The 24332-nt window shown below is 39.9% G+C and overlaps 1 protein-coding gene across 2 annotated transcripts in view; it reads right to left on the bottom strand.

The window, feature by feature from the left end:
• Window positions 1–24332, bottom strand: part of LOC124132130 (protein PALS2-like) — a 41251-nt gene that overhangs the window by 10293 nt on the left and 6626 nt on the right. Inside the window, exons 1-13 of one of the 2 annotated variants that reach the window (XM_046495819.2) lie at window positions 21118–21139; window positions 12739–12806; window positions 11828–11946; window positions 11472–11627; window positions 10743–10898; window positions 10033–10111; window positions 8962–9110; window positions 7025–7156; window positions 6484–6595; window positions 5835–5894; window positions 4032–4193; window positions 3215–3417; window positions 1458–1577 (exon numbers count right to left, since the gene is read on the bottom strand). In XM_046495819.2, coding sequence (XP_046351775.1) covers window positions 1458–1577; window positions 3215–3417; window positions 4032–4193; window positions 5835–5894; window positions 6484–6595; window positions 7025–7156; window positions 8962–9110; window positions 10033–10111; window positions 10743–10898; window positions 11472–11627; window positions 11828–11946; window positions 12739–12775 — 1485 coding nt within the window. In that variant the 5' untranslated portion in view covers window positions 12776–12806; window positions 21118–21139. Of the gene's footprint in view, window positions 1–1457; window positions 1578–3214; window positions 3418–4031; window positions 4194–5834; window positions 5895–6483; window positions 6596–7024; window positions 7157–8961; window positions 9111–10032; window positions 10112–10742; window positions 10899–11471; window positions 11628–11827; window positions 11947–12738; window positions 12807–21117; window positions 21140–24332 lie in introns of those variants that run through there. The other variant, XM_046495818.2, reaches the window with a different exon arrangement.

Raw genomic sequence — 24332 nt, 5'->3', positions numbered from 1 at the left:
GGGAAGGGGTCTGGGGAGGGTCTAGGATGGGCCAGGGGAAGGGATTGGGGAGTGGTCTGGGGAGGGTCTAGGATGGGCAAGTGGAAGGGATAGGGAAGGGGTCGGGGGAGGGTCTAGGGTGGGCCAGTGGAAGGGATAGGGAAGGGGTCTGGGGAGGGTCTATGGAAGGGATAGGGAAGGGGTCTGGGGAGGGTCTAGGATGGGCCAGTGGAAGGGAAAGGGAAGGGGTCTGGGAAGGGACTAGGGTGGGCCAGTGGGAGGGAAAGGGAAGGGAAAGGGAAGGAAAAGGGAAGGGGTCTGCGGAGGGTCTAGGCTGGGCCAGTGGAAGGGATAGGGGAGTGGTTTTGGGAGGGTCTAGGGTGGGCCAGTGGAAGGGATTGGGGAGTGGTCTCGGGAGGGTCTAGGATGGGCCAGTGGAAGGGACAGGGGAGGGGTCTGGGAAGGGTCTAGGGTGGGCCAGTGGAAGGGAAAGGGAAGTGGTCTGGGGAGGGACTAGGGTGGGCCAGTGGAAGGGATAGGGGAGTGGTCTGGGGAGGGTCTAGGGTGGGCCAGTGGAAGGGAAAGGGAAAAGGTCTGGGGAGTGTCTAGGGTGGGCCAGTGGAAGGGAAAGGGAAGGGGGTCTTGGGAGGGTCTAGGGTGGGCCAGTGGAAGGGACAGGGGAAGAGATTGGGGAGGGTCTAGGGTGGGCCAGTGGAAGGGAAAGGGAAGTGGTCTGGGGAGGGACTAGGGTGGGCCAGTGGAAGGGATAGGGGAGTGGTCTGGGGAGGGTCTAGGGTGGGCCAGTGGAAGGGAAAGCGAAGGGGTCTAGGGAGGGTCTAGGGTGGGCCAGTGGAAGGGAAAGGGAAGGGGTCTGGGAGGGTCTAGGGTGGGCCAGTGGAAGGGACAGGGGAAGAGATTGGGGAGGGTCTAGGGTGGGCCAGTGGAAGGGACAGGGAAGGGGTCTGGGGAGGGTCTAGGGTGGGCCAGTGGAATGGACAGGGAATGGGTCTGGGGAGGGTCTAGGATGGGCCAGTGGAAGGGAAAGGGAAGTGGTCTGGGGAGGGTCTAGGTTGGGCAAGTGGAAGGGAAAGGGAAGGGGTCTGGGGAGGGTCTAGGGTGGGCCAGTGGAAGGGACAGGGAAGGGGTCTGGGAAGGGTCTAGGGTGGGCCAGTGGAAGGGACTGGGGAAGGTCTAGGGTGGGCCAGTGGAAGGGAAAGGGAAGGGGTCTGGGGAGGGTCTAGGGTGGGCCAGTGGAAGGGATAGGGGAGTGGTCTGGGGAGGGTCTAGGGTGGGCCAGTGGAAGGGAAAGGGAAAAGGTCTGGGGAGTGTCTAGGGTGGGCCAGTGGAAGGGAAAGGGAAGGGGGTCTTGGGAGGGTCTAGGGTGGGCCAGTGGAAGGGACAGGGGAAGAGATTGGGGAGGGTCTAGGGTGGGCCAGTGGAAGGGACAGGGGAAGAGATTCGGGAGGGCCTGTTGTTACCTTAGTGCCCCTTAAGAGCTTCCTGCCATCTTCATACATGACCTTGAGGGCCTCCACACTAGGGGCAGCAATGAACACGATGTAAGATGTGAACTCCGGTGACTTCAGCACTTTGAGAGACTGGAAGGATTTGAAGATTATAAGCAGGGTTGCATAAATTAAACTCACAATAGTAACTGGCCATTGCCTTGCATGAAATACACCACCACATGATCAGAGACAAAACATTCATCAATGGTTGCAAACGTGAACATCAACCCGGTCACAATGACCGGTCAAAGCCAGAGCGAGGAGTCTTCTTATCAGTTTATCTTACCAAGTGTTCATTGTCACTGAACTGTACACACTAAACATCATAGACACCCAACACCTGTTACAGTCAGTTCCTTTTGGATGAACATGAGCCACACTTGATTTTCTCTGGTCTCACCGGAAGCAGCAGGTGAAAGATTGACCAGAAAACCTTTCTGGACATGTGTGTGGATTCTTCACACAATGAACCATGTGGAAATCAAACCTGGGTATTTTGCAAGATGTGGCAATGTTTACTTACCATGTCTATTCTAAGTGTTACTGGTTCATATTGCAATTGTATTAACTAAAACATTAATCTATATTGATATAGTTAAGAAACAAGTCCCATGTCATTTTAGGCATTATGGTCATTGACATGCAATTTGGCTGATTACACCAATATTTAAATGTCTGTCAAACTTGTTCGGAAACTTACTTCAACTAAACTTTGGCCTCATTATTGATTTGGTTGACTTTCCGACTTTCTATCCATGGTGGCAATGCAAGCATTTAATTAGGTCAAAATTCGATCCATATATCATGTATATCATATAACGGAAAAAGTAACTGTACTTCTACTGAGTTCAATAAATTTATTTTGAAATCAAATAATGAATCTTTCAATAAATATTCATGAAGACATCTCGACTTTAAGGTCATGATTCACAACTTTCATGCACGGAACACAATTTGGATGTTTGTGTGTTTGTTGACACCATGATAATCACACACATGATTTTGAATGTGAACAGCACACAATTGGGAGTTATCACAACTCATCATTGTTAATTTGAATGGCGTATGCTACCAGAACGACATCTTTTAAGATCGTGTTCTATCCCTTGTGCAAATGCAGAGACGTAACGTCACATTGCAGCAGGATTGTGCCTTGCATGTGTTGTAACAGACTTTTTGAGACAGCATAACATTGTTGTACTGCCATGGCTGGCTGTCTTTGCAGACCTCTCCCCTATAGAACAAGTCTGGGATGAGATGGGATGAGATGGGATGAGATGGAGAGACATCTACGACAGGAACAGAACCAGCCGGTAACACGAGCTCAGTTGGGACAATCTTTGGTTGACATTGGTGTCTCAAATGCGCAAATGGTGGTCACAACCAGTATTGACATTGTTAATTGAGCTCTTACACCGCCCCTCTTTTAGGTAGTATCACTGTCTCCTGTTACCAAGTATGGTTTTGTCAATAAATTTGTTGTGATAAGCCATTGATCAGACAAATGACCAAATATTATGTTGCTATTTTCAATAACATAACATTTACACCACTTGATGTGAGGCACAGATACTTTTTCCTGTTATATGTCAAAATTATCTGGTGACAGATTATCAAACCCATAGGAGTGACTACCAAAATGTGAGGACAGAATGATGGATTATGGCTGGCAAGACAGTCGGCAGGCAATGGTATTGTATATGACTAGATGAGCTCTTTACACTTACTGTTGGGTTGACATCAAGCACACACATCTTTCCACTGCGGATAACATCATAGATGGACTCTATCTTTGTGCCATAAATGTTGCCATTGAATTCTCCATATTCAATATACTTGGCATCATTGATGTCAGCATCCATTGTCTCTCTGTCAATGAAATAGTATCCTTTTCCATTTTCTTCTCCTTCTCTTGGAGCGCGAGATGTGTCTGCAAATCAGAGATTGTCAAGATTGAAAGATCACTCCACACCAGTTTACAAGTTGGACAAATTAACTCAGCACTGGTATACAGTAAGCTTAAGATCTTAGAATGTGATCAAATTAACAAAATCTTAAATGAACCCATAACTTTGAATGTGACTGTGCAAGTGCAATATTCCAGCTATATGACGGTCTGTAATTGTTTTAATCGAGTCTGGACCAGACGATCCAGTGATTAATATCATGAGCATAGATGACAATGACATGCATCAACCAAGTCAGCGAGCCTGACCACCCGATTCCTTTACTCGCCTGTGCAAGTGAGTGAGTATAGTTTTACACAAATTTGAGCAATACTCCAGAAATATCATGGTTGGAGACACCGGAAAATGGGCTTCACACATTGTACTCATGTGGGGAATCAGACCCAGGTCTTCGGCAAGATGAGCCGACACTTTAACCTCAAGGATACAACCCCCTGCCCCTGACTATGCTAACAAAGAAACCAATGCTTGACTTTTCAAGGCTGTTTGGCAACAGTGGTGGCTCATTCGGACTCTTAATGAAGACTTGGATTTCACTCAGAAAGAATTGCCCATTGTTTTATATGTGTGAACTTACGCGGCATGACGGCACCAAATCGCTTTGGGTCATCCCTAATGAGGCGTTCTTTGAGCGAGCGACGACCCACCCCATGTGCTCCCACTAGCACAAGGATCCGACGTTTGAATGGTGCCATTCGAACCACTTCCTCATAGATCATAAGGTCGCACTTGTCAAACTCTGAAATACACAAACAAGAAAGAAGTGAGCAAAGCTCACATAACCCCGTTATTCCCGCTGGTCAACAACAAATAGTAAATAGTTTGTTAGTTAATGAAATATTACATATTTCTAACTGATTTTAACTTCAATGTTTTAAAAACTAAGATTGAGTTCCAGTGACAATTGACCCCCCCCAAATCTCCCATGTTACCAGTGTTCACTACGAGGAAGTAGATCACTATGAACACCTTTGAATAAAAATTTGATTGAGGAGTTACACAAGAAGAATTATCAAAAGGACCAAAAATTGTTGATATAAAAACACATAAAAAATGGAATAATATCATATAAAAAATCAATAAATTAATAATTTCCATCTAGCCTTAACAGATATGGTAAAGAATTCATAAATTCAAACTAACACAAAGCACAGATACTTATGATGATCTCCATGTGTGGAAATAATTTTGGAAAATATATTAGCTATACAAAACCAGTCATCAAAATTTCGAAATTCCATCATGTTTCCATGAAAACAGCAAAAGAGAAAACTTTCAGAATCTTATAAAAGATAAAAAAAACAATCATAGTGGTTAATGTAGCAAGTTTGCTGAAGCTAGGATACATAATATTGTAAACATGGATCGTACAAAAACTCTACCCAAAATTTATGTTTCACCATGATTCCATGGAAACGGCAAAAATAAAAAAAATCAGAATCTTCAACCTAGCAAAAGGCACAAGTACTCATTGTGGTAAATGTGTGTAGCAAGCTTGATGAAGCTAGGATGCATAGTTAAAAAAATATGGGCCGTACAAAACACCCACCCTAAAAGTTTAAGTTTCTTAATGTGTCCATGGAAACAGCAAAAATTAAAAAATTCAGAATCTTCAAACTAGCAAAAGGCACAGGTACTCATTGTGGTAATGTGTGTAGCAAGTTTGGTGAAGCTAGGGTGAATGGTTAAAAAGATATGGGCCGTACAAAACACCCACCCTAAAAGTTTAAGTTTCTTAATGTTTCCATGGAAACGGCAAAAATAAAAAGTTCAGAATCTTCAAACTAGCAAAAGGCACAAGTACTCATTGTGCTAAATGTTTGTAGCAAGTTTGGTGAAGCTAGGGTGCATGGTTAAAAAGTTATGGGCCGTACAAAAGCTCGGACGGATGGACGGACGGATGGACGGACGGATGAACAGAACGCTATATCCCCCCCGATTTACTTCTTAAACGGGGGTATAATAACATATACAGGTGGTTGTGGTAGAAGGATCATGATATTACATTCATCACATTCAAGTGAAATCCTCAGCCATCAAGTACGGAGAGTGTTGACATATAAAAGTAGGGGTCCAGGGGACCAGTAATAATTACTTTTAAAGTTATAGTATACTTTGATAATTACTTTAGAGCCTGGAATGAATCAATGATCATGTGGACAGTAGACATAATTGATGGATGAAATGACAGACACCCATAACTGCTCTTCATGCGCTGTTGGTACAATGACTATTATGGTGCCTCCATAAGGTGCAGTAAATTCCTTCTCTGTATCCTATCTCAACATTTGTGCGACACATAAAACCCTGTGTTTGTTCTTATTAGAAACATTAATGTAAAGTATGATGGCAGCTGACAGAGTACTACGTTAAAAGTTACCTTTACTGGCCTTGCTACTGTACTTGTACTTCTTCTTCTTCTTCCTTGTCAGACCGCACACTGCCAACACACAGATCATAGTCACAGACTGCAGTAGGCATAGGCACCAGGTTTCACATATACTGTCATTTCTTTTTCTTTAAATATCTAGAGCTAATAATGTCCAACAGTTTGATTTGTTTTGTTTGTTTGTTGTTTAACGCCACACTCAGCAGTATTCCAGCTATATGATGGTGGTCTGGAAATAATCGAGTCTGGACCAGACAATCCAGTGATTGACATCATGAGCATCAATCCACGCAATTGGGATCGATGACATGCATCAACCAAGTCAGCGAGCCTGACCACCCAATCCTGTTAGTCGCCTCTTACAACAGGCATAGTTGCCTTTTACGGCAAGCATGGGTTGCTGAAGACCTATTCTACCCCGGATCTTCACGGGTCCCAACAGTTTGATTACTACTTGAAGAGCATCTAAGGTTGTGAAGATACAGATCTGGAAGAGATTTCAACACATACAATTGTCATTGTATAACACCAGAAAACTAAAGATACGGCTCCAACAATTGCAACTTGAGACACTTGCATTTTTCAAACAAAGACAGTGTTGAGATGATTGTCATCTGATGATACAGATGTCATAACTTACATAAACTTCCTTTTGAATAGTCAAAGTCTGGCTGAACAAAAGCTTTCCTTTTTTCTTCCAATGACTGGGATGGGATTAACCCAGTGGGACCATTCGCATCAGCAATGCGGGCCTGAAACACAAGTTTCCTAAAGCCCAGTGTTTTCAACTTTCAAAGACAAAACGTTTCACATTTATCTTACTAACCTGGACAAAATTTTCAATAAGGTACTAACTGGTACCCATATAACAGCTGTGTCACATACATATAGAATAGCAATGCCAACTCCAAACTGAGGTAATTTATGAATATCTCTGATAACCATGATAATTGGCATTTGAAATTAGTGATAATAGAACTAATAGTAATCATTGTTCATGTATTAGCATGACATCTTTTGTATTGCATTTTTTCACCCAAACTCCTCAAACCTTCCCATCACTAGCTAAAATAAGTGATTATTAATTGATTATATATTGGTTGCATATGTGTGTCAAACTAATGTGTGTACATTCTACAGCAGAGTGGTAACCACAGTAACCTCAAGGAAGTACCCCTCACCTGCCACCAGTTGGGGTCTTCTTCATTGATAATCTCCAGTACATCTCCATCTTGGAAGGGAAGGCCAGCATCCTTGCATGGAATCAGTCGATCCTTCAGGGGGTCATATGAGAAGTGAGCCTTCATGTATTTCTGAAACAATATTTACAATTGTAAGTCTGTTAAGACGCTTAAACAGTTTCAGCATTTGGCTTCTAAACCTCAATGATGGACAAGTCTTTACAAGTGAGAATGGGTTTAGTGCTGCCTGGAACAGTGTAGCAGCTAACAAAGTATACTATTGCATGTGATGCACTTTGGTGAAATCAAGAAACACATGTAAGGTGCTAAAAAGGGCCCCGTTCCACAAAACAATCCTAGCGCTAAGATGATCGTAACTCCCATACTTTAACATACAATATAGCCTACAGGTAAGGAACACAACTCTGTAGAAGACAATAAACTATGTTATGGGAGGCACCCTTGGTGAGCATAATACATAACTGTTCTATTCCATATACATTTTATTTATGGTACAGACACATGATGGTAATAATCTCAGTGATCTCTTTATCCTATTCATATACTGCCGTTCTTAAAGTAATGAAGACTTATTTCACTCACTGAAAACCTGTTATGAATACGATAGAGCTTGAGCATTATTGTTATGCCATTCCAGTAAATGGCCTCATTTATCAACAAGAGTCATCAGAAAGATGACATATCCCCCCCGGCAGCTGTCTGTAAAGTAACCACTAGTAAATGTGCAATTCTGTATGTAATGAGTCAACAGTTGAATGTTCTTTAAGAAGCATATTGTTTACCCACTGAATGGTTTTCGAATTCTGGCCCGGAAACGAACCCGTTCCCCAATGGAGTCTAGGTCCAACTTCTTTCCATAAAAATTGTAAAAAATAAAAATTTGTATAAAAAAATAAATATCAAAAGGCACCACTTCGGTGCCCTGGAAACGAACCTCATCCGAAATTGAGTCTATGTCCAACTTCATTCCATAAAAAATTTAAAAAAATAAAAATTAGAAAAATCCCAAAATATCAAAAGGCACCACTTCAGTATGTGCCTGATAGATTTGCCAAGTTTCGATCAAATACACTGAATGGTTTTCGAATTCAGCCCCAGAAACGAACCCCATCCCCAATTGAGTCTATGTCCAACTTCATTCCATAAAAATGTAAAAAAAAATAAAAATTAGAAAAATCCCAAAATATATCAAAAGGCACCACTTCAGTATGTGCCTGATAGATTTGCCAAGTTTCGATCAAATACACTGAATGGTTTTGGAATTCTGCCCCGGAAAAGGAAATGATTACGGACGGACGGACGGACGGACAGACAGACTGGCTGATCGCTATATCCCCCCGCATGAAATCATGTTTATTTACCATGTTTACAGAAAGTCAGAAACAACCCTAGATTGAGGAAAGCCTTATCTAAACATATTGGGAAGATTATGTGACAGTGTTTGAGCAAGTAGGCATCACATGGATGCATTGATCTTATACACAAAGTACCTCCTGTTATCTGACTACATTCTCTTATTTATCACATTGTGATACCAAGTTTACCAAGTTTATCATGTTTATCACATCGCTAATACCATAGATCTATTATATGATGAACCATGAACTCTAATATATCTACACGACCAATATTTCAGTGTAGAATGCTGAAACTATATATATAGTACCCTCAAGGATAGGGTGTTTACTCTCCCTGGAGTGTTTTATTGTACAATAAACCACTCCACTCGTCAATTATTTCTTAATCAAATAGCATAATTAACAAGTGCGCCTCATCCAATAAAACACACACAAACCCTTTTTCTTTCTTCATAATCCTATTTTAGAAAAAGTTAAATTCTCTTAATAAAGACCAGTTGGCATCCTTAAAATCTGATACTAATCCTAATGGACTAGAGTTTCAGCAACATCACTGACCAGCTCTGGGTTGGCATGGTCATTGTAGGATGGTACGATCTTGAGCATGATGTTGCTGTCTGCGTCCATGATGATGTCCATCAAGTGTTCCGGGGTGGCCACTGGATAGCCATTCACATCACGAATGATATCGCCAACTCTTAACAAGCCTGAAATAACATAAAATGGATTCAATGTAAAACAAAGAAAACTCAGTTCCATCAACCAAGAAGCTTGCCATGCTAGCCACCATGTTTGTACAAAACATTAATTTGTAATATACATCATTGATTTGATAAAACACATCCTGTTACATACAGAATTATTTCAGTTCAATGTCTTGCAGAAATGTTAAAGGAGTTCATTCAACAAATTGAAACAAGTAAATTGAAGACATTGAAGACATCACATATGCAAGCTTACGCTTAAAAAAATAAAAGAATTTGTTCTCAGGCAATGGCTTTTGAAAATATGGTGCGGACGGGCGTTCTTTTTTAATTTATTTTTGCTTGTTAAAACCAGTATGTAGCCAAATAAACAGTTGTGCACCATCAATCTGGGAAAGGGCCTCCCTACACAATAAAAATACAAACTCTTATTGCTGCCATGGCCATAACATGAGATGTGCAGTAAAGCAGCGAGAATGCAAAGGGAAGTAACTGTGTGCTATTTTGGATCTCATCGTTTTTAGGTATTAGGATTTTTTGTTTGTTTTGAAAACGGAAATTTAAACGAAATGTGTGGCAGACTTTATGATGATGCCAGCGGTGCCTGAGAACCAAGACTATTATTTTTTTAGCCTTAGCGGTGAGTGAACTTATTTTACAATGCACTGTAAAATCCCAGCCATCAAAACCAAGTTTAGTATGGACCAGCTGAACATTATTAACACTACTCTGCATTGTACACAATCAACCAATCATTGTAACCATCGGATCCCTTAATCAACAATCATTGTGTTCCAAAACCAGTTCTCAGAATCTCCACAGAGTACATATGACAGACATGGGTCTGAACCTGGAACATGACTGTGAGAACGAACACTCTCCCCATTGAGCCCCTCAACATCTAGTATAACAGTGTCAGTGTTACCTTGCCGGTCGATGACACTATCAGACAGGATCCTGGCTATCACAAGGTCATTCATCTCATCCAACTTGACAGTAATGCCCTGGGAAACACACACAAACACATGTACCTCTGTATATATTTGTGAAAACAAGCAGGCAAACCTGCATTTCTGGTCATAACATGTGGCTATATGTTTGGCATGTTACCTACCATCGTGTAAGTCAGTGGACAATATGACCTCATTTTTAAGAAAAACGCCAATAACTCATCTTGTACAATGTTGTAACCATTTATTGTTTAATGTGACCACAATATAACATGATATAATCTTAGTAACTTATAATGATAAATTTGTTACACGTGTCCCGTGTTTGAAATTGAGTTTGTAAATTGACAGTTAACCCATTATCATGATTATACCCCCTTCTGTACCAGCACATCTGCAATAGGGACTAAGGAACAAATGCAGTGCGATATAATATCCTACAAGGTAATGTAGAAACTGAAAATTGCCAATACATATTATTTCAATATCTGCAAATGATTTTAAAAACAGTCTCTTCAATTCTTACATAACAATACAAACAATACTGACAATACCTTAACAATCACCCTGCTCACATAGACATGACAACCTGAAGTACCTTTCAACAATATGTTTGCTATATTATAATGCCCAATGACCTTGCTGTATTTGTCAGCCTGGAACAAGTCTAACTTCAGGTTCTTACCAGCGGTTCTGTTGTGGATTTTCTGATGGTGACGAATCTAATCTGTTCTGTGATGGCATTAAACACTGGCGGTGGTGGGGCATCGAGCTGCATTGTGTCAAACACATCATCACCATACTGCTTGTCTGCCACTTCGTCATGGGCTCGCATTAATGCCTGAAACAGATAGTTCATCCAATCATTGTTCAGATTACAAACTTACCAATGGGAATCCAGGGGTCAAAGTACTAATGTTATTAAAGGATATCAGGGGTCCATAGATAAAATAGAATAGAAGAAACCCTCAAGGACCCCCTCAAGTTCTAATACTGAAGTTGAACATAACGCACACAGTTGAGTTGGCCAATACGCCTATATTATCATGGCAACCAGCAAATAGTTATCAAACTTGGAAACTTGCCCAGTAATTAATGTATGTAATAGACAGGTAACTGCTGAGAATCTGTTTTCTCAGGTATCCCCATTTCAAATAACGACTCACAATCAGTAACAAATTGCCACCTAATTCCCATTAAAATCATGTTGTCCAAAAGCATAGAGAATGTGGGACTTCTTTAGATGATTATGTCTGAAGCAAGTTGGAGGGCATTGGGAATCTATTTTTGTCCAGGGGTCACCATGGGGGAAGAGAGGGGGAAGAGAGGGGGAAGGCAGATGACCAGCATCAGTATACCAAATCTGCCTGGTTTATTCCAGTGGAGCAACAAGTCTTTGAAGGTGGGGACTCACTCTGAAGTGAGGGTTCTGCATGATGTTGTCCAGTGCTGCAGCCTCCCTGCTGTCCTTGTCGCGGTTGTTGTCCAGGACAAACTGTACCTCCTTGGATATGTCACTTGCTTGCAGCGTCTTCGGCTCTCTTGTCTTGCGCTCTATGTTTTCCTTTGCCTAAAACGAAATGAAGGGTTGAAATTTCAACAATGAGTAAGATAAATATGCATCAACAGAAACAATAAAAAACTTTGTGTTAAGATGAATAATTGTTTGATATGATCACTACTGAGGACAAGTTGGGTCTAAAGTAGTTGCAAGTTATTAATTAACATTTCCAATCATCAAAACAAATGGAATCTGACAAGTTATTTTACCTGAACCATTCCAAGTAGAGCAGGGTCCTGGAGAAGGTCCTTGAGGAAATCCAGGTCATCAGCCTGTGCTCCATTGTCCATGAGGACATCCATTGAATCACACAGTTCCTGTATGGCATCTGAGCATCAATATGGAAACATGGAGTAAGTAAGAGATCAGTGGTATTTTATAAGTCAGCATCCAGTCATTTGACCTGTATCTGGCGGAAACAAGGCTGTTCATAATGAGATTACTCAGTAGTCTCTCTTCTAAGAGCTATCCATGCACAGCTCTCTTCATCATCTTGTCCGCATACCTCTTACGCCATGTGATTCAGTGTATGCAGGGATAGAAAAAAAATAGATGTCAAAGTGTGCAACAACAGACCTTCCAATAAGAACCAGCAGAGAGCAACCAAACCATGGAATACATACACTTTAAATAGAAATAGCCATATAAATTATAAACAAGACACAATCCCCCAAAAGTGTCCATCGTAATGATTAAAAGCTGCCACATTTTCAACAGAGCCAAACACAGTAAATCATGCTGACCGTAACAAACTGAGTGCACTTCTGATTCAGGAATGTGGCAATGATGGAAAAGGAGATCTTTCAATTCTTTCCACACATTACCACACTACTGGTAACCATAGAAAGAGCATACATTCCGTGTTCACAGTAGAACATTTTATTGCTTCTGCAGGCTCTTGTTCAGTGAGGGCAACATGACCATGGCAGGTGACACCAAGATTGGACTCATACATTTTGCCATGTGGGGCAATCTAACCACTGCTAACCCTGGTGTTCCACGTGATGAACCAATGATTCATCCACAAGCCTACCCCACCATGCTAAAAATGAGTGAGTGTCCACAAATTGGCAAAATATATATTGAAATCACAAACATCCAAAGTTGAAGAGGTCCCTACCTTGGCCTGCTGAATTTTCCATAATGGCAGCTGGCATGCTGTCTCTCCTCCGTCCCTTTCAATGCTGTCTGAAACACAGAACACACAGTCTAAACCCAGGCACAGCTTTTGTCTCAGCTTGCTTTCACCTGTTCACTGACATTTTGTATCATCAAGACCTACTGCCTATAAATAGTCGTGATGTAAGCCACAGTAAGGCTCTGCAACACTGGAGTAAAACCGTAAGATAAGTGTCACAGAAGGCCTTGCCATTGACAAATATTGACAAATGTTCTTGGACTCTAATCTAAGTGTTAACATCAAGGTGTAATATGGTAAATCCTTAGAGAGAATTCCACAGAAGCCTTCATCATAATAATCAGAAGCGTTCACGGCATGCATGTTCACACTTGGAAACAGGAACCATTGAGTTGCTGTAGCAAGAACTCAGATCGAGACATGGCTGCCAGGGAATTATAGAACCATTTTTTTTTAAAGAAACATGCCCAGCAGGTATAAGGGATATAGACAGAACTTTTGTGGATATCCACTAGTACAGAATAATATAAGGCATTGGTACAGAAACAATTAGGGGTCAGCTGAGAAATTGTATTTGGAACATGAAAAAACACACATTCGGCATGTCAGGAATGCCAAGAAAAATAATTCTATTTAAGTGTCTGTTTGAGAAGGGGAAGAGAGTGGAATGCGGTGAATGTTTGATAAAATTATGACCTTGGGTCTGTAAGCGAGATTAGAATCAAATCAACAACTGGACTACACACTTCAGTTTCAATTTATTCAGCTATATCATTGTTTATCATGCTTATGCATATTTACAGATAGCTCTCTATATCATTCTATTCTAGACAGTGAACAAATAAATGTTGATGTATGACAAAAACGTAATCTAAAATACTGCAGATTTATGATGACCTCTAAACAATGTAAACATGGTAAAGTAATCAAGTTTGGCTCAGAAAAAAACCAATGATCAATATTGAGAGCAGCAGCTGTGTGGGTAGTTTGAGACACACAGCAGTGAGCTTGTCTTCATTTGTTGTGCACTGACACAAGCTGTCAGAAACTACTGAATCCAACTTTGTGGAATGGAGGAACCAGTGGTCTTCATGTCTTAGGCACCACAATTCACAATGCAGCTTTGCAGCTCGAAGATCTACCTGAATCTGATGGTCGTGGGTTTAAGTCACAGATCTAGCTTGAATTAGAGCTTTGGTTTTGTCGGCACCATATCTGTGCTGATGGGTTTCACCAAAGAGATAAAGAGCTAATGACCTGTATTATTTGCATTACTTTGAAATTCCATCCTACATCAAGCGGACACACTGAAATCCAGTTCAAACCAGAGTTAATGCAACTCACTAATTATTGCAACCTTGTTCAAAATACAACATGACTATCTGGTGTACTCTTTTCTTTCTTTTTAAAGGGCATGTAAAGAGAGAAAAAATTAAGTCACTTCCCAAGAAAAACAAGTATGAAATACTTATATCCCCCGGCAATATGACATGTCCGGTTGTGTGCAATGCATTAGCTCCTGTGAACTATGTTCACTGGGCCTTTTAGTAAATGGCATAATTGCAGCACTAAAAAAAGTTGTTACTGGTGTTGTTTTGCCATCTGCAGTTTATGATAGAATATGTAACTGTATTTGTAATAAGTAAGGATGAGACATATGGACAAACAACTTCTTTATTACAATTTGGATCGATGGTTTCAGTGTAGGTTCTAACACCGTTATCAAGCAAGTGAAGTACAGAGTATGGTTGACAAGAATATATACAGGATAGGAGGCAGTGTTTATACCATGTATACAGTTGAGTAGGTTTAAGATCAGTTACACTGTTGTATTTGTAACGAGTTGTGTTTCTGCATGAAGTTAGTCAGTGAATGCAACAACCGTGTCCACGACACTTTTGGAAGAACATACACACAAAAGCAATGCAGGACTAACCAACAAGAAAGGAAATGTATTCAATACTGCTAGATGACATTATGGGCCAAGTTTGGTGAAGAAATATGGTACGGTTTTCAAGATCTGCTCCGGAAACAAGGACTACCGCCATTTTCAGTCTAAGTCAAAGTCGTTGCCATGGAAACTCAAACATTTTTTTTTTTAAAATCCCAAACTATCAAAAGGCACCAGTTCACCACTAGACCTATCCATGTGCCAAGTTTGGTGAAGAAATATGGTACAGTTTTCAAGATCTGCTCCGGAAACGAAATGTGACGGACAGACGGAAGGAAGGATGGCACCAATTCCTATATCCCCCTTTGACTTCGTGGAACCTTTGATTGTGACATAGTGAATAATTAAAAAAAACACTTATTTTCTGCAACGTGCTATTTTATCACTAACATCCTGTTTTGGTACCATGAAAGATGACTTCCTACTTGTCTAGCAGCTGGACAAGGGATAATCGTGTATTTAAGTAACATACATCCGTACACCCAGTATTCATTTACTTTAAAATATAAAACAAACAATTAATGAAAAGAGTAAGCTGTGTACAAAGTTTGTTTTATTTGTCCAATTTAACATTTACATCATTGACAAACAGACTTGATATGAAACAGCATTGTGATAATTGTTCACTGGATTGCTCCCCTGAGAAGACAACTGCAGGTATCATCAATGTTGTTACTATTAATGTGTAAGTTGACATGATACTCTAAGTTGTGGATACAGTAATCAGGAGAATGAGCAGACAGAAAAAGCCAGGTACGGTGATTACAAAATCCGAGGTGGAAGCAGGCAGACTGGGTGTTGGTCCGATTGTTAAAATTGTGCACCCTGTTAATCCCATTTTATCCCCAAGTGGCAGATTTATTCGTGTGAGTGACGATCTCGCCCTTTTTTAAATTTAATTTTGGTCAAGCATTTGTGATCAGGTATGCCTTAAAGTATTAAAATCGGCAAGGTTTCTATGTAGAGTTTACTTTCCTTCAAGTTACATAGGAGCCCCTACATTCAAATACACCAGGAACAAAACCTGAGGATCACAGCAACCACTACACTCAATCTCTATTTTATCATGTCCAATGATAAACATGGTAAACAATCCAGCCACTCAGAATAACTGCAGGGATATTCCGGGAGTAAAGTCAAGTTCCTATCCGCCATTATCCTCCTACTTGAAAGGAAGGACTCGGGTAGCACGTCCATATTAATTGTTATCTGCAGGTGAACTGATAATGTTTTTATGCTGCTTAAAACCTTCAAACAGAAATATTTTAAATATTGTCCTGTGATATATATGTCATACAATTTACTAATACCAATTAGTAACAGCTTGTGAATGTCAATAATTATTATGCACAAGTGTTTTAAATGCATGATAGCGTTGATTACCTGATGACAATGATAATATGACATGATGTTCTAAAACAGGAAAAAGTTGATGACAACTTACTTGTCTAAATCAGTCAGCTTTTTATTCTCTGAATGATGTTGTTGAATTGTTTGCCAAATGCCACTGAGTATAAACATGATAAATACCATCTGTGTCAGGACTTTTGTTTACATGGCTCTCAAAATACAAGTCAGCCCATACATGCTATAGGCTATACCTTTCTCAACATATACAAATACGTCTGCCTGATGGCTGCCCTTAACAAAATACCATGGTATTCTTTGAGACCTCAGCCTTGTTGTTAGGTGCCATTAGGCAGAATAAACAAACATTTCCTTTGTCTTCTTGTAGGCCCTGTAGTTTCAAGGTAACATCTCAAACCCTGGACACAAAGATACTTGAAATTAACGCAAGCGTGAATTAAATGCGAAAAATGCGAGTGGTCTTTGCTCGCATTATTAAACATCGCATTTATATTAACAATAAGACATTTTGGATAGCAGAAACATCAACTTAGACATACGCTGAAAACAAACAACTATGTATACAACATCACTGTTTATTGAGCAGCACTTGTAACAAGTATATAAACAATGTCATTCAAACACTAATTACATCCTGTGAATTGTCACTGACAACAGTTCTACTCACTTATGTCATCACTGATCACACCTGCAAGTCCAGACAGACGTCACCCACGCAACACAGTGTCTTTGTTCTTTGCGACTGAGTCAAAGGCCGACACGAGCCAGCGCGCATGTATTGTTTTAGCGGAAGTACTCCACTCAGCACTAATAAGCGGTGCTATTTGGTGTATGATTGGATTAATGTAAGGTTGGATTAAGGTGAGGATTCTCCTGTAAACCTGACAGAGGACGTTTTCTTTTGATGCTTGAGAGGAGGAGGGTGTAACATTCATATTGAGTCATATTTTTGGCTATGGACCAGCGGTTGCATTCTCTAGGAGATGCATTAATTTCACGATTTAAGTAAATCCTCTTCATCTCCCTGTCCCTAAAACGTAGAGAAAGATAGCAGAGTGAACCAGCAGTAGTCTCCTGAATCTTGGCTAAGAAGACCCACAAGACCCAGATGCACCTTCCAAAAGGGCCTGCCAAACTGTACTTTTAACATGTGTACCTCGCCACATGCCAATGTGGCAAAGGCAATCAGAAACAGTAAGAAACTGTAATGATGATGCTGCTGGTGGCTTGCAGGGAGTGGTTGTTAAATGTTGCAACACCACACCTAGATCCCATGCAGGCCTGATCCTCAAAGAGAAAGCTCTCTAGCATCGCTGTTATCTCTGGAGCAATGCTAATCTTCTTTGATCTGGATGCAGTACAGAGTAGATAGCTGCAATAAGTCCAGTTTCCACCCTTGCAAAACTAGGCTGGAATTCCTGGGCTCGATCTTAGCGCCACCAGTGGCTTTTTCGAGTTATGTCCCTTCTATGCCTCTCCTATGGACCAATCAGATTCCACCTCTCGTATCACTTGCATTTGCTTCACACAAAATGGTGGTGCCCAGTCAAGACGATCTGATGGACAATCAAGATCTGAATTGAGAGAAAACGGGTCTTACATCGCGAACTGCATCAAATCACGTGAGAACCTTGAGTAAAAACTTAAAAAGATTTGGAAAATATCTGTTGACAGCGAGTTGGCGGTGCACATGCTTTGCAAATCTGCAATCAACCAAAATCTGCATGACAGTTTACGAACCAGATTTTGGTTTTGGTGCACGATTTTGATTGGACTATGCATAGACTCATTAGTCCAGCCAAAATGTAACTCCATAATACCAGCCTAGTTCGCCAAGGGTGGAAACTGGACTTTTATAGTCAGTTAACTCACTTGCTTCGGGAAGATGCATGACCCCAAGCCAATGGAACTGGTGACAAGAATACTGGTGATTGAATCTTGTGGCAAAGACATCAGTGTTGGGTGCATCAAACTCTTGGCACATCCACCAGGTGACCTGAATGCGTTGATCCCATATGTTGTTGTTGAGTGACACTATGGTGTTGTCTGTGGAGATTAAAATCCTGGCATTGGGAGCCTCCCAACCCTGTAGAGAGGCTTTGGATTGCTATGGGAAGGAACTCTCTCAATGAAATTATGTCAAAGACTTTCGGCCATTGTCCTCCAACTCAGTACATGATGGGTGGCCTCTGAAGGAACCATCAGACCAGGCTGATCTAAGCTGATCCAGGTAGCACTACAGTGACCTGAGTTGCTGCATCATATGTATCATGTGCTGATGTGTCCGGGCCCTGTCTCTGTAATGGCTGCACACTGTCTTGTGGAAATCAATTTCCAACTAGGATGCCTAAGAAACCTTGGTACTCGATAAGGTGACCATCTCACCCACCAAGTTTCAGGCCTCTGTTAAAGCATTGTTAAGTTTTTTAGACAATTTTAATGAATACTTTTTTGAGATATATAAAATGGCTACATTATTAACATGAAGGTCATATTAAAATTCCAAGTTTGATTCCCTAAACAAACTTGAACCTTCAAAAGTAACAAACATCCACACCAACTTTTAGGCATTTGAAATTTGAAAGGCCAGGGGAGCTGAAAACTGTACCTGCATACCACGTACCATGACAGTTTCAGGTTGATATCAACATCGCTATTGTGGAGTGAAATATGATCACTTGAACCCCACAGTACATGCCCAGTACACAACATGCACAACAATACCCATGAAGACAACTGATCCAATTTAGTTCAACACACATGCCAATATTTTCAAGTATCGGTGATCATGGTGATAAACCATTTCCACAGCAGTCCTCTACGTTGATCAAGACGCTTGATTTCACTTGAAAAAGCAATAACTCATACATGCTGAGTTTCTGGTCAATAGTTGACGATTGCAGAAGATGCATGTCATTGCTAGTTTTGAACAAAGGGGTTAATTAGACCAAGTTACTCAGTCTTGACATGCACTTAACTGTAATAGTGGTTACAGTGAATCCATGTTTACATGTTTAAACATGAAAAAGAACAGCAATTCAAATGCCACAGCATTTGTAAAACCTGCTTGGTGAAACACATGGTTGACTGTCAATAATCAATACTGTTGATATTAAATAATTAAATTGGTTTTTTTAATTTTGTAGTGAGAGGTGAAATGAAATGGGGTATAATGTCGCGTCCAAGGTTGTACTAGTCTGACTAATGCCATTTTTTTAGTCCAAGCCCACTGTGATACCAGGGCGCACTTTTAACATGAATACCCCACCCAGACACAGTATGCCAACTCTGAGCCGACAGTCCTTGTTTTAGCCCTTAATGCTGAGCGCCAGCCAGGGAAACAACTAATACCATCTTTTAAAGTCTTATGGTATGATGCGGCTGGGGACTCCTGGCAGACGCTCTACCATTAGACCAATGAAGCTGTCTTGTACTCCAAGAGAAATAAGTAGTAGGCATCTATCCAGGATTTTCAACTGGTGTAAGTGTCTCTCTGTGGTGATTGCAAGATTGAGAAAATATGTACATAGGGTGGTCAGACTCCTCAAGCAAGTCACTGAGACTAACCACCTGTTTCATTATGTTTGTTTCTTGTTAGTCGCCTCTTACGACAAGCATCAGTTGCTGAAGACCTATTGTAACTCAAATTTTCAAGGGTCGGTCGGTGACTGACTGCATCATGTGCATGCTATATCCATTGATGTGGATTATTGTTGATGCTTTCGGTAAAAGGTTTGTCGGGTCCAGATTAAGATTATTTACAGATGGTTGTGATATAAATGAAATAATGCTGAGGGTAGTATTATACCATGTTTTACAACATTTGGGTGTGTAATTAATTTCAGAGATATTCTAACCATGCTAACCAATATATAACTATGATAATATAGAACTCAGTAATAAAACTATTTTCTCTTTATCATGTTTAACATGTTTATTGGTACTTACATGGGTGAAATACATGTCACCTTGGCTTACCTGAAGCATTGGTGATTTTACAGAATCATGATCAGCCCAATTATTAGTTTGTACTTCGTACAGAAATTTGAGGTTGACATGAATAACCTTGAACCTGAGAATGTCCAGACAACTCTGGGGTTTAGCGTCGTGTCCATGATTATTCCACTTATACACCAACTCAGTCAAATCATGATCATGCCAGCATTGCCACACACTACAGACGGTGTACATGGTATGTGCTGTACTATCACCGGTGCATCCTTGGTCTCTATGCCCAAATACACAGGTTATCTCATGTCAGTCATTCAGCTCGGAGCATAGCTTCACAATCCTCAAACATTTTAGTAGCTACAACCCATGTGGTTAAGATTTCATCAATAAATAAAGATGATTCGAAATCAGGAATTCATCTGTTTATGCTGTTTTTACCAAACATATCAATAATACTACATCTATGAACATGATCAATGATAATCCTAACATGAAAGTATTGCCCATGAAAAAATTACCAAATGTTAAAAAGAGCTTTTACCATTTTTTACAATACGTTGACACATACTATATCTTAACATATCATCTATATAGTAAACTATGTACATGATGTATACCATAACAAATAATCTTGCATATACTAAGAACAATTTCATTCACAGATAATTGGGAAATAATATTTAAAATCAAATTTTTAATCATTAATTTCCTGATAAAAGTCAATAAAATTAATCGGTTCTGAACAACACTACCTTACACTATGTTACTTTGTACCAAAAGCATGACATGGATGGGGTATGATGAGGAGAGGCCTATTCAAAACAATTTCTGTCACTCGTTGTCAAAATGACTCACAATGATAAGGATGTGGAGTCTGAAACTTGCAGATCTAAAGCATACGACTGATTATCAGAACCAGACATCAATTAGCAAACACCACTGTGCACATAATCATTAAACATATTAAATGAAGTCTACCCCCCCTAATCATGCTATAAGGCAGATCCTAGACAAAATCTCTGTTCAAATCCACTTCAGACATTGCAGTGCACAAAACATGCAGACATGTTGATAATTATTTCCATACATACTTTTCTCTCTGTGGTCAAGTGACTTGAATCATGTCCCATATATACTTCCACCACATGTCAAACTTTACTTCTACTTGACTCAGTTTCCGTTCTTGAATTATATAACATCAGAGGAAATGACCAGAATTGGGCAAGTTCACACAACTCATGTTCGTATCCGGAATCTGCAAAATCATACTTTTGACTTAATCATCTTAATTATGTCAGATGCTACTTATGGATGCTAAATATTCACAGCAGGATATTCATTTGAATCACATACCGTCACTAATATATTAAGAGTACAGGCTCTCTATTTCAACTTATTTTCTAATGCTTTCAGTGCCAGTAGCCACCCAAGAACATTTCATTTCATATCCTCACTAGTAAACATGGTAAAATAAACATCAATTTAACCATGAGCATTATACATATGTATGTGGAAGAGTATTCCTAAAGCACTGTTTCTTTCTCGTTATTGTTTTATGAACAATCTGAACAATAATATTTCTGTAGCTCAATGTCTCATCATGACTTATTGTTATGATCATTATCTTATTTATATATCTTTAGTAAGCACCTTGATCATGATAACTGAGTGACTTTTCTTTTGCTCTGCATTGATTGGTTGGTTGCTTTGTTGTTTAACGCCGCACTCAGCAATATTCCAGCTATATGCTCTGCATTGAACAGCATTCCTGTTATATCACAGAAGGTCAGCATAATGTGAGAAGAAAGGTAGCTGTTTACCACTTTGGTGCAACCCACGAGCACAGGTGCAGCACTGACAAACCATGGATCATAATCAGGGCACATCTGGGATTCGAACCCTGATCAGAAGATCCTAGCACTCATTAGGGACAACAAAGTGTGCTGCCCCAGAAGACAACACTGCCACCTTTCTTTCATCTTTCAGTTGTGCTCGGGTCTGTTGGTAATAGGTTAGATTCCCAGATAATACGAGTGAATGTTCATTGTGTCACAATTATTATCCACACTTTACCCAAAAATGCTTATGAAAAAGTGCACCTGGCTGGCATGACTGCTAAAGCATTTGTTTGTCATGCTGACACCTAGGTTCCATTCCCTATATGGACGTAAAACCAAACTCAATAACTACCGAATAAGTCATAGTATCATCCCAAGGCAAGGGAGTTAACTTGCTCTAAACATGCTAAAAGTCCAGTTTCCACCCTTGTTGAGATAGGCTGGAATTATGGAGTAATATTTTGGCTGGACAAACAAGTCTATGCATAGTCCAATCAAAGATTCTCGTAACAAATTGACATCCGGTTCGTAAACAACATGAATTTCATCGTGCACATTTCAGTCGACTGCAGGACTTGTAAAGTATGTGTACCGTCGACAGATATTTTCCAAATCTTTTCATGTTTTTATTCAAGGTTCACACATGATTTTATGCACTTTGTGAGGTAAGAACCATTTCATTACAATTCAGATCTTGATTTTCGATCAGATCGTCTTGACTGGGCACCACCATTTTATTTGAAGCAAATGCAAGTGATATGAGAGGTGGAATCTTATTGGTCAATAGGAGGGACATAACTCATAATAGCCACTGGTGGCCCTACAATAGAGCCGAGAAATTCCAGCCTAGTTCGACAAGGGTGAAAACTGGACTTTTACGGTCAGTCAACTCCCTTGCCTGGGGAAGATGTCATAGTATAAATATAGAATTACTAAGTGAGGTGATGGTAGCGCATCGTATACACAGGTCACGAATATATTCACATGGTGTATCATAAAACAGGTGATTATTAGCTGCAGATTACAGACATGTATAGAGCTGAACTTTTAGTACCGGGATATATTTATATGAAAAGAAACCTTGATCATGTTGGAGATTGTATGAGTCCTTCGGGTAGAACAAATATCACAAATAAACCATAATAACATGATTTTGCAAGCAAGTAAGCAACTCTTATACCATCAAATGTTATTTAGGTACCAAATGAGTGCATAAACGCTTTAGTATAGACATGTTATACTAATATACAAGCATTCATCATTAATAGGTGATGGTGTATACCCGTCTTTACCCTGTCCTGTTAAACTAATATGATGTGTTAATCATGCGGCAATTTGCGAAGATTATTTCTCACTTTGTCTTACTCCTCTAGGCCTGTGGGGATTCTGGCTTAGAATTTGTCTCCAGAAACCTATGCTAAGATAATTCATTGGGATTCTGGGGTAGAATATGATCCCTGTAATGATTGTACCACAGGACCACATAACCATGATAACTGATAACATTAACAAACAAACTCGCAGATGAGGCTGAAGGGATTGTTATTATAGAATTTTAGTTATGTAGTAATGTGTTTGTACCCATGTTTTTTAAGAGCAACGTGTGGCCTGGCTGATTGAGTGCATCATACCTGACAGGGTGGATTGTTGTTCATGAGATCAACATCATCAATCACTTGTTTGCCAGAAAACAACACTCCCTCACCAAAAGATCAATCAATAAAATATGAACCAAGGGAAATATTCAACTACCATCTTCTAGGAATTGGCTAATTAATGTTATGTGCAGTAGGAATTGAATTGTGATAATTATATTATCATGTCTACTGGCTAGGGACCAGTTATTGCAGAGGACCAATTATCGCCAACTCCCCATTATAGCACAAGATCGCATCACATTTTACTTTTGCTCGTTTTCATTATGAGAGAAACTCTTGAGAGAATTTTATTTTTTTTAAAACACCATAATCACCTTGCTCAAACACAACTTTAGAAAAGACATGCCTGTGGTGGTGTCACCTGACTAATTCAATGAAAATATACATTAAATAACACAATGATGCACTTTCAATTCTGTCATTGCTTTCTATCTGTCTGTCATTTCTTCCCAAAATTACTATTCTGAAACCTTTTAGATCTATATTTCCAAAAATTCATAGCCTGTATATATCGAGAAATCACAAGACATAGTGTAAAGGATAAGCATGTGTAGATCATATTTAGGGAATATTGCTTTTCGTCATTATACAGACGACAAATTGATAATAGCATTTCTTATTCATTTTGATGAATAAACCAATTAAGTATGATACCCGATATCCTAAAAGTTGTAATTCGTATAACTGAAGCTGTGTGCGTGATCTCGTGGCACTTGCTGTTAAGACAATGGCGATAACTGGTACAGTAAGTTGACAGGAAAGTTCTATTGCCACTGTTTTTATTCCCTATCGTAGCCTTATAAAAGAAAT

Source organism: Haliotis rufescens, unplaced genomic scaffold (assembly GCF_023055435.1).
Source record: "Haliotis rufescens isolate VD_foot unplaced genomic scaffold, xgHalRufe1.0.p SCAF_4, whole genome shotgun sequence".
Taxonomy (NCBI): domain Eukaryota; kingdom Metazoa; phylum Mollusca; class Gastropoda; order Lepetellida; family Haliotidae; genus Haliotis; species Haliotis rufescens.
The sequence above is the reverse complement of the archived record's forward strand: the minus strand, read 5'-3'. Positions and strand labels throughout refer to the sequence as shown.